At 32.8% G+C, this 14518-nt stretch overlaps 1 protein-coding gene across 3 annotated transcripts in view; it reads left to right on the top strand.

Moving 5' to 3' along the window:
- Nucleotides 1-14518, top strand: part of LOC115215511 (neuronal acetylcholine receptor subunit alpha-10-like) — a 566788-nt gene that overhangs the window by 479921 nt on the left and 72349 nt on the right. For all 3 annotated transcript variants that reach the window (XM_036501651.1, XM_029784683.2, XM_036501647.1), the window contains exons 6-7: nucleotides 1560-1669; nucleotides 11746-12284. In XM_036501651.1, coding sequence (XP_036357544.1) covers nucleotides 1560-1669; nucleotides 11746-12284 — 649 coding nt within the window. The remainder of the gene's footprint in view (nucleotides 1-1559; nucleotides 1670-11745; nucleotides 12285-14518) is intronic.

The raw sequence follows: 14518 nt of genomic DNA, 5'->3' as shown, positions 1-14518 counted from the left end.
CTTCTAATAAAGAAAGGTTTCGTTTTGATAATTCCCTGTGAAATTGTTTTGCGTGTTATTTGCTTGGGATTTTTATATCCTCATTTAGGTAAATCTCAGGAAATACCCAGTTTCTACAATAACTACTGTTATTGATATGTGTGCCTGTTTCAATTAAGTATGCAATACCTGGATTTGCTTACTTAGTGCTGCTGCTATTTTATTGCTGAGTTGTATAAGCGAGTGGTGCAATTATTGATTTTTTGGTAATTTTTGTTTTATTTCTGCCATTACATTATCATGATTTCCATCTTCAATACTTTCTAATCTTATATATTCCTCACATTTGCTTTCATTTATATTGTTACTTTCTGCTGCTCTTCTTTAATTTCTGAATGCCAGTAGCCTTTAGGTGTCTTGAAGTTTAGGATTTATCATTATATGTTATTCGTTTTCAAGCCCTTTTATTAAGAGTACATTGGCCATAATTGCAGACGGTATTTTGGAAAAGCTGTTATAGTCTCGGAGAGTAAAATTTGCGACATTCGTCCCGACAGTGTATCCTGCTTCAACCTTCTCCCCTCTCTTCGCGCGGTCTTATTACATTATGACTTGTTCTGGGCCAGGCCTGGCCAACTCGAATTACATTGCAAGCCACTTTAATCGCAGAAAGTCTTTTGAGGGCCGCTTGTGTACTGACAGAATTGAAAGTAATTTGCTTTCTCATGATATTATTACAATAATGAATGAAAGATCGTTGATTCAACATAAAATATTATCGTCGCAAAAACAGTAGTATCTTTCTTTTTTTACTTTTTATTACAGTCTTTAATTTTTGATAAAATTTTTAAAATGTTTGTTTAAATAAACCCATTTCAGTAAAGTATCAAGCAGGTCGCATGCGGCCCGCGGATCTCAGCTTGTGTAGCTCTGTTCTAGGCACTTCTCTGGTGTTGTTGATAATTTGCACAATGGAATTATATATTTCCATTCACACATCCTATGTAATTTTTTCCTTTGTTAGGCACCGAGTAAATAATTTAATTTCCTTATATAATTTTCAAAAGGCATTTATGTAATACTGGCAGTAATATATATATATATATGCGTGTGTATGTGTGTGTGTGTATGTGTGTGTGTGTGTGTGTGTGTGTGTGTGTGTGCGCGCGCGCGTGTGCGTGTGTGTGTGTGCGTGTGCGCGCAATCTGTTTCATGCAGATTGTATTTGACACATTCCGCTCGCCAAACATTTCTTAACGGAAGGTTACTCTTCGGAACATGTGCCCAATCTGTTACGCAAAGGGATCGAACTCGGAATCATGTGGATTCAAGTGTACTTTTACACGCTGATGCTAACCATCTTTAATTTCGTTTTAGATTGTTCTTTTCATCTTGCGCAAAATTTTCCATTAAAACGTACACTTTCAAATCGGAATACTTTTTAATGTCAACCATGTGCTAAAAATATTTTATAATTCATTTTAACACAATTTATGTCTCCGCTGAGAATGCTTTATAATTATGTTTGACTCAATAAATCATTGCCTATCCCTTAGTGAATCCGGTCTCTTCTAATGTAGGTTTGGTTGGACGTTAATCTGCGATGGGATCCTGACAAATACAATGGTATCAAAGTGGTCCGGATTCCTTTTACAGATGTCTGGAAACCTGATATACTACTATACAATAAGTAAGTAGCTTTCATGTTTTCTTCTTCTTTTCTTCCACTTCTTCTTCATCTTTTTATTATTCTTCTTCTTATTCTTCTTCTGCTGCTGCTACTGCTGCTGCTTATTATTATTATTATTATTATTATTATTATTATTATTATTATTATTATTATTATTAGTAATATTATCGCCATCATCATCATTATTATTATTATTATTATTATTATTATTATTATTATTATTATTATTATTCACCCTTTGACCCCGTAACACCGGTTTACCGGTGGATGACTTATTTTTCTTTCTACCGTAGCACCGCTCCATTCCGTAGCACTGGTGGAGCGCTAGGTATATGGTAAAATATGGTTCAGGAAGTCAGGTGTCAAAAGGTTAAGTTGATGAGCTCGGATAATACTTAGCAAGTCGAGTAAAATGCTTCGCAACATTTCTCCCGTCTACACGTTTTGAATTCAATGTCCGCCGGGGTTGAATTTACCTTTCATCCTTTCGTGGTCGATAAAATAAGTGCCAGTCGAGTACAGGGGTCGACATAATCGACTGATCCCCTCCCCGCAAAATTGCTGCTGTTGTAGCAAAATTTGCATCCATTATTATTATCATTGTTATTATTATCATTATTACTTTTTTTTTCTTCTTTCAAATTTGCTTCCATTTCTTGCCGAGTGTCTTCCCGACTCCTAGGGCAAAGAAACTCATAGTATACATTGGTAGGCCATTAAACCAAACTCAGTAGTTCGTTCATTTTTTTAATTTTTTTTTTTAAGTTAAATTAAAATACATGAGCAGCAACAGTTCTCACATCGACAATGCTCTTCTCAATACGTGTGATGTACCAGTTAAGACAATCTTTTGCATTTCTTGCAGGGATGGTAAGCCAGGGATCATTCTCATATAATTTTCGGTTCCCTTCTTGATCATTCCTAGTGCTCCTACGATCACTGGTATTGTAACCGCCTTGAGATGCCACATTTTCTCAATTTCAATGAGTAGGTCTTTATATTTTCTGAGCTTGTCAAACTCTTTCGCTGAGATATTATGATCACAGGGGATGCTCATGTCGATCAATAAGCAAACTTTATTGTTTTTTTTTTGTTTTTGTTTTCTTAAATGGAGCAGACCCAAAATGCCGATTCTGCAACGACATGATTGAAACAGTGGACCACCTAATCTCTGGATGTAAAGTCTTAGCACCAGTGGAGTATAAATTAAGACATGACAGATTTGGCCAATATCTCCACTGGCTAATAAGTCGGCATTACAATATCAAAACTGCTGACAAGTGGTATAATCACCACCCTGAGGCTGTAACTGAAGGAGAAAATGTAACCATCCTGTGGGACTTTCCAGTACATACAGACCGAACCATCAAGGCCAATAAACCAGATATTGTTGTGAAAGACCAAAACAATAAAGTTTGCTTATCATTATTATTATTATTATTATTATTATTATTATTATTATTATTATTATTATTATTATTATTGTTCAAAGTTTATAAGATAAATTGCTAAGTAGATGTATGCAATGCGTAAAAAAGTTCAAAGAAAACAAACATTTCGAAATATTAGTAAATCTTGTAAGATAACATCCAAGCTGTATTTGCAGATTCTTGTATTGCTATTGCTATTTTCTGGAACCTGCGTGTCTCAATCACTATTGTTAATCTGTCATTGTCTTTCCCTATAGTCATTGAGTATCATTTCAATTGCAACAATTACAACTAGCAATGTAGGCACATTCCTTCATCCCTATAATCTCCCTAATCAATATCTTGGTTGTTACAAAGTTTATATTTCAGTTTAAATTTGTTGACATTTTGTATGTCTTTAGTTGTACAATATTAATTACAAATGTAATTTTAATGATGGAAAATTATGGCAGACTGTCAGAAAATATGCTAAAGTTCGTTTTTCATATCTAGTCACATTGAAAAATTTTCTTGAAAAAATTGAGATTTTGTACCAAGTTATATCGATACCAATTAGAGTAGCTTTACTGTATTATTCTTCTAAAAATGTATTCCATCGGATCTAGTGCAGGAAATCCTGATAAGCGTCATCTCTATGTATATTTTTGATTATTCAGAAAATGCAACATAGGCAACAATAATTATCTATAATTTAAATATTGTGAGACGCTCGGCTAAGTAGAGCTACCCTGAATAGGTAGGTATTCTATTGTTGCTTCCTTTAATCTTTAAAATCATCGCTTACAAACTAATTCCGTAATAGAGAAGCATCAGTGTAGAACAGATACGTGTTTCGTTGGCTTGTATTGCTGCACTTATTTGTAACTCCTGTTGTAGAGTTACTACTGTACACTAGCTCTCAATTCATGAAGCGATTCGTCTCTTATGCGATTAACGCTAAGGACAGTGTTTACTGGGGTACATATACATTCAAATTTAGATGTAGTCGATTATAGTTAGTACGTTCAGTTAGAATACTGATTTTCTCGTTCGTGTTCTCTCGGAATTTGGTATCAATTGATTACTTCCATTGTGCATTTATTTCGTTATCTTTTCTGGAAATGTCTATGTTTTCGGAAACTAAGTAATAGCTGCGACAAAAGACTATAGTCATTATGATCTCACTTGGCACATAAATAGCGACTTAACATATAATTTGGTAAGTTTTAGTTTTCTTTCGGTGTGGTTTATTATGTAGCTATTATTAACAAGGTAATTCACAAACACAATGTAGTTGTGATAGTATGAACAATATTATGAATAATTACATAACAAATCTCTTGGTTATAAATTACTCATGGATAATCCATGTAATTACATGTTATATCACTGAAAAGAAATCATATTGCTTTCCTAAGTACTAATGTAGATTTTTCGATAATAATCTGCCTTCAGTAAGTCGTCTCAATAAAAGCATTGGTAGTAAATATTTCACATGCGTGCGACTGAAAAGCGATTTTAATCTAAACATTGACTCCATTTGATCACATTTCAAGTATTATTTGATTAAGAGTGATTTCATCGATTATACACACAAACGCACGCATTACAATGCGCACATACACAGAGCATTCACACCTGTCTTTAACCACGCAATCAGTCGTTCTTTTCTTCATTTTAGGACTTGATTTCCGTATTATGAACCTGTATTATGAATCTCGCAAGAAATGAAAATTTTCAAACATGACGTCCATGTATATACAATCAAGAGAATAGTTACTACTTATATTGAATTCAACCATCACTGCTAAGACTAATACAAACATGACCAAATTATATAGCACCTTAGGACTAATAGCTGCTAAATAACCCTTTAATAAGAAAAAGGTCAACTGTCTTCCAAAATACGTTCTAACCATCCTTATACAATTATCAATTAAGCAATCAATATAATTAGTACCATTGTTACGCAATATATTTCTAAGCAGAAGGAGAATAGTTTAGTTCCCTGGTCTTTAGTAAATGGATGTATTGAGAAAAACGATTTTGAAGCAAAACAAAAAGAAATCCAGTGAATAATAGAAAAATATAATCCAACTCGCTTATTTCTCTTGCAAGCATGAATGAGATCCTTGCATGCAAACGGATATTTTCATTGTTGATCAAAGACAATTCTTCACTGCATACAGCAAATTGTTTAATAAAAGCAGAATTAACCAACATCTAGCATGTATCAACATCCCGCTATATTAGTAATTCTGTACTAAGCTAATTCCTTCTCATTTACAAATCAATGAATTTAAGTGAGGTAATTAAACCTATTCTGCACCAAGACTAATGACTATACAAGACACAAAATTTCCTCGACCAACAAGAGAAAACAAGTTCAAGTCCTGTTTCACGGAAACTAGCTTCTTGTACAACACCTCCTATTACGTATATACACGTTTTAATAGATAACTAATTTACTCAAAGAAGTTTCTATGAAAGGTTGGTTATACGTGTGTCCGCTTGTAGATATGCTGAACTTTTTAATAAAATTTCGTATAGTTATAATTTCATTTCACATCCAGAAACAAACGTTATGATTTCTGAAAAAAATGGAATTTGATATGGTTAATTGATGCTGGTCGTAATTTGGGTTCGACCCATGACCTGTGATATGCTAGAATATAAAGTATGTGAAACAGTGCCATCTTTTTTTTGTGATCAGTTTAATCTGTCATATATTCGGTGCATTTAGTAGATTTCACGACGTCTACCGCCTGAGAAGACTTAGTAACTCTGTGGGTTTCTTCTTCATAGAAAGCATATAAGTCGTCGTTTCTTAGCCTTTTCTCCCACAAGATGACGATTAAATATCAAACACACTTCCCTTTTTCCCTTTACCAACCGATATAAAAAATAAGAAGAATGAACTACTATATTTGTGACGTTTTCAAATTTATGAGTCACACATAATGCATTGGTTTGACAGAGTATATTATTGGTAGTCTATCGAGTCGGGATGAAGGCTAAAAACTTCCAACTCATTAGATTTTGTAACCACAAACATTATAAAATTACAAAATTACAGCCTCACATTTTATATTTCTTCAACGTTGAAGCCCTTTCACAAATAACAATCGATAATTACTATGCGCAAATAGTATTAATTATGTCCATTCATAACTTTATATACATTCTTTCTTCCTATATACTCTATGTATTAGGATTTTTTGTTGACAAACAGACCAATCTCATAATGAACATAAATTGCTCACTCATAACTAAGGCAATCATCTTCCTGTGATTAAAAATTTCGGTATGACGTCTTCAAGTTAGAATGGACACGTATATCCGTTAAATGAAAATTAATTTGACCTGCAGCATAATAGGATAGTTATAATAACAGAAAAATGAAAGCACAACGTATCTTTAGCTGCAAGTAGAAATAATTAATCTTTTGAATCAAATTTAATTATGCTAATAACAAAATAAAAGATTTGTTTACCAATTTTTATATATTTTAGCGAACGTGCAATCTCAGCTTCCTAGAGGTAATTTTTCAATCAGTTAAATTGTAAACTAATTGTGTGTATGTGTGTGAGAGAGTGAGAGAAAGAGAGAAATAATAGATGGATAGGTAGATAGATAGATAAATAAATAGAAAATACAGATGGATAGATAGATAGATAGATAGATAGATAGATAGATAGATAGATAGATAGATAGATAGATAGATAGATAGATAGATAGATAGATAGATAGATAGATAGATAGACACAGGCAATTTTGTAATATTGGTATTACAGAAAAGACAGAAAAGAAAAAATCTGCTTGGGGATACATTTTTTTTTTCAGTAACATCACATTTTTAAATCATAATTTGTGTTGAGTTGAAACTTGCAACGATTTTGTTGTTTTCATAACTAAAATACCGCTAGGAATCTTTAGGCATCCCGCAATTGATTTTGTTGGCTCATTGTTTACTTCAGTTAAATTAATATAGAGAAATATAAGAAGGTGGATACAAGTGCACACATTTATATACAAGCATACACGCACAAATAAATACAATAATATACTGCAGTCTCACAAGAACAGTTATCGATTAAGATTTTCAAAAACTACAAATTCTAGTCTCCTCCGTACTTCAGCCACTTTCAGACCGAAATATGTCTTCATTCTATATCTTCAACGAATACTAGTTCTTGCCCCGATGAACTACCAAAATATATACACTCAATTTATCCGTAGCTGTTCATCTCATTTTCTCTAAACAGTTTCTTGTTACGAAAGAAATCAAATGTTCCTCCACCTTCCCACACAATAGCCATTCCTCAAATGCTCTGTTTGTTGTTTCCAGATATGGCTCTGACGAAACTAGCATTAATTTTCTCAAGAGACTAATTGAGTAGACCTATCAGTAATGTACTTCTAATGACTACTGGAAACAACTGTAAGCCAAATTTGCTACAATAAAGGAATTATATGTAATGACCATTGTTTAAAATTGTTTCTTATATATCACTCAGTAAAAACCAGTTTATCTTGAGTTCAGCCACGGAATTACAATATAGAATTGTGATGAATCATAACTTGGAAACCGACCAAAAGATTATCTAACTAATATTGATATTCGGTGTTCCAACTGAGACCATACGAAGGATTTTCTCCGGAATGATAATCCCTCACTATTTGTTGTTGTTGTTATGTATGTGTGTGCGTGTGTGTGTGCGTGTGTGTATGTGTTTACAATTACACTAAAGACTGGCAACATAATCGTGCAGTGTTAGTTCTCCAAAGAATACTAAGAATCACATCCAAATTTTATCATGACCATGTAGTGGATTATTTTATTCCTGAAACTACACGTCTTGGCAAAACAAATAGGTCCCGATTTTACAAGAGCTGCAAAATACAATCTTTTGAAAACGTTGCCGGGAACATAAATGTTGATACGAAACGTCCATGCTGTAGCAAACATTGCGATTAGACTGTTAGAAATATTAATCAGCAAACTATAGTAAGCAGTTGACAAGGTGATATTTATTCCGATATGTCGATACTCGTCAAACAGTATGCCAATAATATAATAGTAAATAGATGCAGAGAACTTTTTAGGAAAAAAATACCATAGAGTAAAATATTAAACCAATTAATTGTTTTTCTGTTACTAGATGTATTGCAAGAAAGGAGTGCATAATCTGTAAACGAACCTCATGTTGAATAAATAAACAGGAACATGTAATATTTCTGGTAAAATGATGTACATATGAATCTGATTCTTTACCAGTAAAGATTAACCGATATATATATATATATATATATATATATATATATTATATATATAGAGAGAGAGAGAGAGAGAGAGAGAGAGAGAGAGAGTCAGACAGTCAGACAGACAGACAGACAGATAGATAGATAGATAGATAGATAGATAGATAGATAGATAGATAGATAGATAGATAGATGATAGATAGATAGATAGATAGATAGATAGATAGATTATTCGGTGTATTATTAAAAAAGGAATCACCATGAAAACACATTTCATCTATATTCTATAAGTTTGTGGATCAGTAAAAAGGGTGTAAATTCATTTCTTCCTCAGATCACTAAATCAGTTAGCATGCATTAGGGTAAATACTGCTTTTGGTATAAATCTAAATGTGCAGCATCGAAGTATCATCTTCAACGTGCACTGATATCATAACACTTAAAATATTAATATACTACTTCATTGCATTTTTGTTTATGCTGTTTATTCACCAGTAACAATATTTGCATACATCTTATATACACAATAGCATTATTCTACACAGTGAATATTAATTACGTACTATATAAAAAGATCATGAATATAAATAATACACGTACATATACTATTAGGTATGAAATGTATGAACGTATGCCGTCTGATCAAATTTTTATATTACTTTATATAAACGTAGTTGTTATATTCTATGTAGCTTACCAGAAATAGACATTTCCTATCTATACAAGATAAATTTGATTAAAAGCTTATGTGAATATTTTGATTAATGTTGAACATACAAATTAATAAATTTGAAATTTAAATATTACGAAATGTACATTAAATATATATGTTGATATTTAAATTAATGTCTATATAGAAAATGACTTAGTGTGAAAGGTTATATACTATGAATGTCCAAAAGAAATATTGGGCAAAATCTCCAGCTGTCAGTGGAGCAGCACATGTTCTGATGAACTTTCCTCTCCCTAAGGCGCGCAAACTTTCTGTAGAAGCTCCATAGGACATTCTATTCCAATCCCCTTCAACCATTTGTTTTTCATCCTCTTTCTTTAAAATCCTAGAATCAAACGAACATGATGGCGCAATTAGTAAACAACTTCGCTTTTCCTTTTCTGCTTTTGTTATGTCTGGTCTATTGTTTCTAACTTCTTATTGGAAAACTCCATATAATTTTGCATTTCTCTGACTCCAGCACTCGTTCCACCTGATAATCATACCATGTACCTCCAGCTTCAAATCCCCATTTCTGACACAGCTTCCAGTGTAGAACTTTCACAACTTGATCCTGACTCCATTTCTTATATTCTCCCTGCACCAAACTGGGACATCCTTCAACAATGTGTGTCACTGTCTCATTCCAAATTCCATAGTCTCTACATTTATCTGAAACCTATTCATACATACATTTTCTAAAGTAGTTTGTTTTTATTGATTGAGCTTGATCTGCTATAACTGGGCTTTTTGTTTCATTTTTAATTACCCTTTTTTTTAACCAAACCCAGGATTTTGTTCCACATACATCCGCAGTGGTTTCCAAAACGGACAATGCATCCTAAGTATAGTGTAATAGTTCGAAAAGATCCAATTTAGAGGAAAATGCGAATACGTATCAGGACATTATGACTATTTTCTTTTCTCTGTTAATAAGAAATAACCACAATAACTACGATTCTAGAATTAAATTCCAATAATGGTTATGATAACATAGATATATGGAACAGGAATAAACTAATTAAATGTAAACTTTTAGAAAGGAAGCGGCTTCACGAAATATGCATATCGTTTTTGAGTTACAGCATAGTTTTTCAAAATAACCGTAAAATTTCCAACATCAGAATTAGATAGGCTACTCTTACCATTTTTTAAAATTGAAGATATGTTAGGATTGGCATACATTTTCGTTGTAAATCAGAGTTAAATTTACTCTTAAATATCATTTTTCTGTTCAAGATGGTATAGGTATTACTTGTTAGCATGTCTTTATCCATTGAACCCCAAAAGTATTTGGCTGGCGATGAGCTCTTCTTCGGAGGAACGTGTTGAAAAGTGTTCTAAGTCTGTGCAAGCGGCTTTGAGTGAATGGACTGAGTAATATGTTGCGCTATTCTTTATATTAACTGCATGGACAAACTTAACCAGATATATTTCGAGTATTCTTACAATTCAGCTGGAATGCAAACGTATAACAGAATAGCATCTTACGTAATATTTGATGTACAGGCATCGTAGTGTAACAAGATTAGGGTTTAAATATATATTTGTGATGCCAATCACTGGAAAATCTAAACGAATTTGTGTACTATTGTGCGTGTATGTGTATTTGTGTGTGAATCTTTGTATTTATATGTGTGTAAATCTGTATATATATATATATATATATATATATATATATATAAAATATACGCAGATATATGTATAAATACACACACATATAAACATACATGTATCCTAGTTCAATAGTGTCAAGTTATATGACTGTAGTACACAAATTCATATACCTGTTGCATTACATTTCCTGCACAAGAAATATTTATATGCCATTCTATTCTGATTTGCATTCCAGTCGGAAAAATAGGTAGTTAAACACTCCTGCATATAAATAAATGGTTTTGTGTCAGATTTTCAAAATTCTTGCTTGAAAACTATTACTTGAAAAAATACAATTCGTCGACGAAAATTTTCCAAAATAAACAGTGAAGTGAATTATTGGAAAGTAATCGAATTACGGAATACAAGCTAAAAGTAAAATATTTGTGCTATCCCTCTTTATTAACTTGTTTTATTTAAATGAACAATTTACATCATATGAAATCCTTCGTTATGGTGAATATATTCACTTGTATATCTATAATATTTATGTTCTAAGTCAAAACACACTGGTTTCTAAACACTAGGAAGGTAAGTAACATGCATATAAACTCTACGATAATTTGCAATAAAAATATTTTAAGAGTATGAAACTATATAACCTTACTTTTATACTTAATATTTCCTGTAAATAAGGCGGTGAGCTGGCAGATTTGTTAACCCACCAGACAAAAGGATTGGGGACATTTTATACATATTTTTCGTTCTGAGCTCCAATTCCGCCAACGTCGACTTTACTTTTCATCCTTTCGGGGTCGATAAATTAAATACCAGTGGAACACTGGGGTCAATGTAATCGACTTATTCACTGCCCCGAAATTGCTGGACTTATGCAAAATTTGAAATCAATATTTTTTTAATAAATATCTTGCCATTTCCTATAATCGAATTAGAAGTTGATTCGAACAACTGCGATCAGTTGTTTTTTATGGTAAACTTTTCGACGAAGTGCATTTTGATCAAATGAACGACATTGTCGCATAATTTTGTTTATCTAACATTGATGTATCATTAATTTTTCTCTTCCTATTTTGCAGTGCCGACGTGACTTCTTATTTTTCTTCATTAAGTTCAAATGTTATCGTTACAAGTGAAGGCAACGTCACGTGGTTGTCAATGGTGATATTCAAAAGTTCGTGCAGAATAGACGTTCGTTACTTTCCTTTTGATGAGCAAAATTGCTCGATGCAGTTTGCTTCGTGGACTTACGACGGTTTCCAGCTGCAGCTGCGCATGAACTCTGAAGAAGGAGATATCTCCAACTACATCCGTAACAGCGAGTGGGTCCTCATTAAGCTTCACGTTGAATGGAATTTAGTCTACTACTCTTGCTGCATTGAACCTTATCCGGATATCACTTACTATATTCAAATACGTCGTAGACCTTTGTTTTACGTCTTCAACATGATTCTTCCCTGTATTCTCATTACGTTAGTGGCACTCCTTGGTTTCTATATACCATCGGATTCTGGCGAGAAAGTTACCATGGGTATTACTACACTGCTGTCCATGACAGTATTTATGATGCTTGTGGCCGAAAATATGCCGCCCACGTCAGACGTTTTGCCACTTATTGGTAAGCTTTTTTACAGTTATGTGTCACTGTTTGTATTAGTCACTAATATTGTTAGTTTGGTATTAAATGTTTGTGTTGTCTTAGATGCTGCATGGATTTAAACAATGAGAAGATTATATTTCAGCATTCCGTTCTAAAATGAACATGAATACATCATACGTTTGTACGGAGATCAATAAATTTTAATTGCGACAATTTCGGAAACCTTAGTGAAACCAATAACATTTTCTGTGTTGTAAAAAATGTACGAATGTCGTGAAAAATATCTTGTAGTATTTTTTTCTAACGCTTTCACTAGTTTTGAGTTCGAAACACGCTGCGGTCAAATTTGCCCTACAAAGTATTCTGCCGAGTTTCTAAATTAGAAATAGCTGTTAGCGTTCTTGTTTTATTGTTGTTTACTTCCAGATATGTAGACACCGTATGGTCGGATGGTTAAGAGGTTTGCTTCGCAAACACGAGTCCCGAGTTCGATTCCAACGATTCGCATGTTTGAAGGATGTATTTAGGAAATTATTGGGAAACTATATAAACGTCTATCAAGTAGATTCTATGTATAATTATACGAAAGAGTTAGCAAACAGTTTCTCACTTATTTTGAGAAAGATACCATAGGTGCAAGCATCTGAGAAATACACAACCAGTTTCATATTAATCTATGTGCTGTTAATTTAGTTGATCGAACGACTACTCATTTCCCTACGTCACATGGTGGAGATCCACTGCTTCCAACACAAACGGTTCCAGATCAACTCACTTTGAGAAAATACAACGTTAATGATGTTGCAAAGGAAAAGAGATTGTCTAGCCTTTTTTTCTTTCATTTTCGACATAATTGATCCAAGGCTAAATAACCCAATATGCCTCTAGTCTAATAAAACGGTGTAGGATATAAAATGAAGCAAATTACACCGCAATTTCCAACAGAAATAACTATATAGAGGCTCATTCGATGTCGTGGATAGCTTGCTCACTCACTTTCTTATTAGAATTGTTATTGCTAATTTATGACCTATTGTTGTTTTCTTGTTGTCTTTTATTGCAAATGATTTACGTTGATGCTAATTGGTGTATTCAATTGAGTTAATACCAATCATAATTTAGCATGTAATATATGAAACCGATGAAAGTCAATGAGTAAAAATACAGCAAATTGACACCAATATGAACATATATTAGATATGTTATTATTGTGTTTGTGTGCAGGCGACGCTGTCATTTCCTCGAAATGACATGTATCTGGGATTAGTTACACTGCGTGAGACTTCAGGAAATCGTGTTTTACTAGAGCCTTGGACGGACCCAATCCTTATAAGTGAATTTGGCCAACAGAAATTGAATGAAGCCCGTCGTATATATATATATATATATATATATATATATATATATAAATTTTATAATTAAGAGTATAATTATAATTAGGGTTCAGCAAAAGTTTGCTTCACCGCATACCGAAATTTAGAAATAGCTGTTAAATGTAACTATTTCACTACCATAAGAAAATCTCCTAGACAGCTGTCTGGGAAATTTTCTTATGGTAGTGAAATAGTTAGTTTTAACTGCTATTTCTAAATTTCGGTATGTTATGAAGCAAATTTTTGCTGAACCCTAATTATAATTATACTTATAATTATAAAATGTTTGTTTAAGTTTACCGATAACGGTTCGTTTAACATACCGAACTATTTGGTAAAATTATTAATTATTAATTAATTAATTAATTTTACCCTTTATTACTACATATATATATATATATTATTGTGTCTGAGGAGAGTCATTCTCTTTTGCTGCGTTTTCATTTAACACACTCACCGGTAAAATTTCCACTCATTTACTTATGTTTCTAAAATTACCATGTGTATGCATGCAAGTGTGTGTACGCATGTATTTATGTGTTTTTGCGTATGTATATAAATGTATGTATGCGTGTACGTTTGTATGTATATATTCTGCAGGTTCCTGTGTTTGTGTGTTTACGTGTTCGTGTTTACGAGTTTTTATATCTGTGTGTGTGTGTATAAAGTCATGTGTTTCAGTCTTCATTTGTATATATGTGTGTATGTGTGCTTGTCTCTTCATATAATCTATGTACATATCCGCCTCTATGTCTATCTGTTTACTTTCATATACATATGCCTACATACATGTGCATATACATATGCACATACACACACACATAGATACATCTATCTGCATTACAGCCCACTAACTATCCTACCTGTATATATATATAT

This window comes from Octopus sinensis, linkage group LG1 (genome assembly GCF_006345805.1).
Source record: "Octopus sinensis linkage group LG1, ASM634580v1, whole genome shotgun sequence".
Classification (NCBI taxonomy): Eukaryota; Metazoa; Mollusca; class Cephalopoda; order Octopoda; family Octopodidae; genus Octopus; species Octopus sinensis.
The sequence above is the reverse complement of the archived record's forward strand: the minus strand, read 5'-3'. Positions and strand labels throughout refer to the sequence as shown.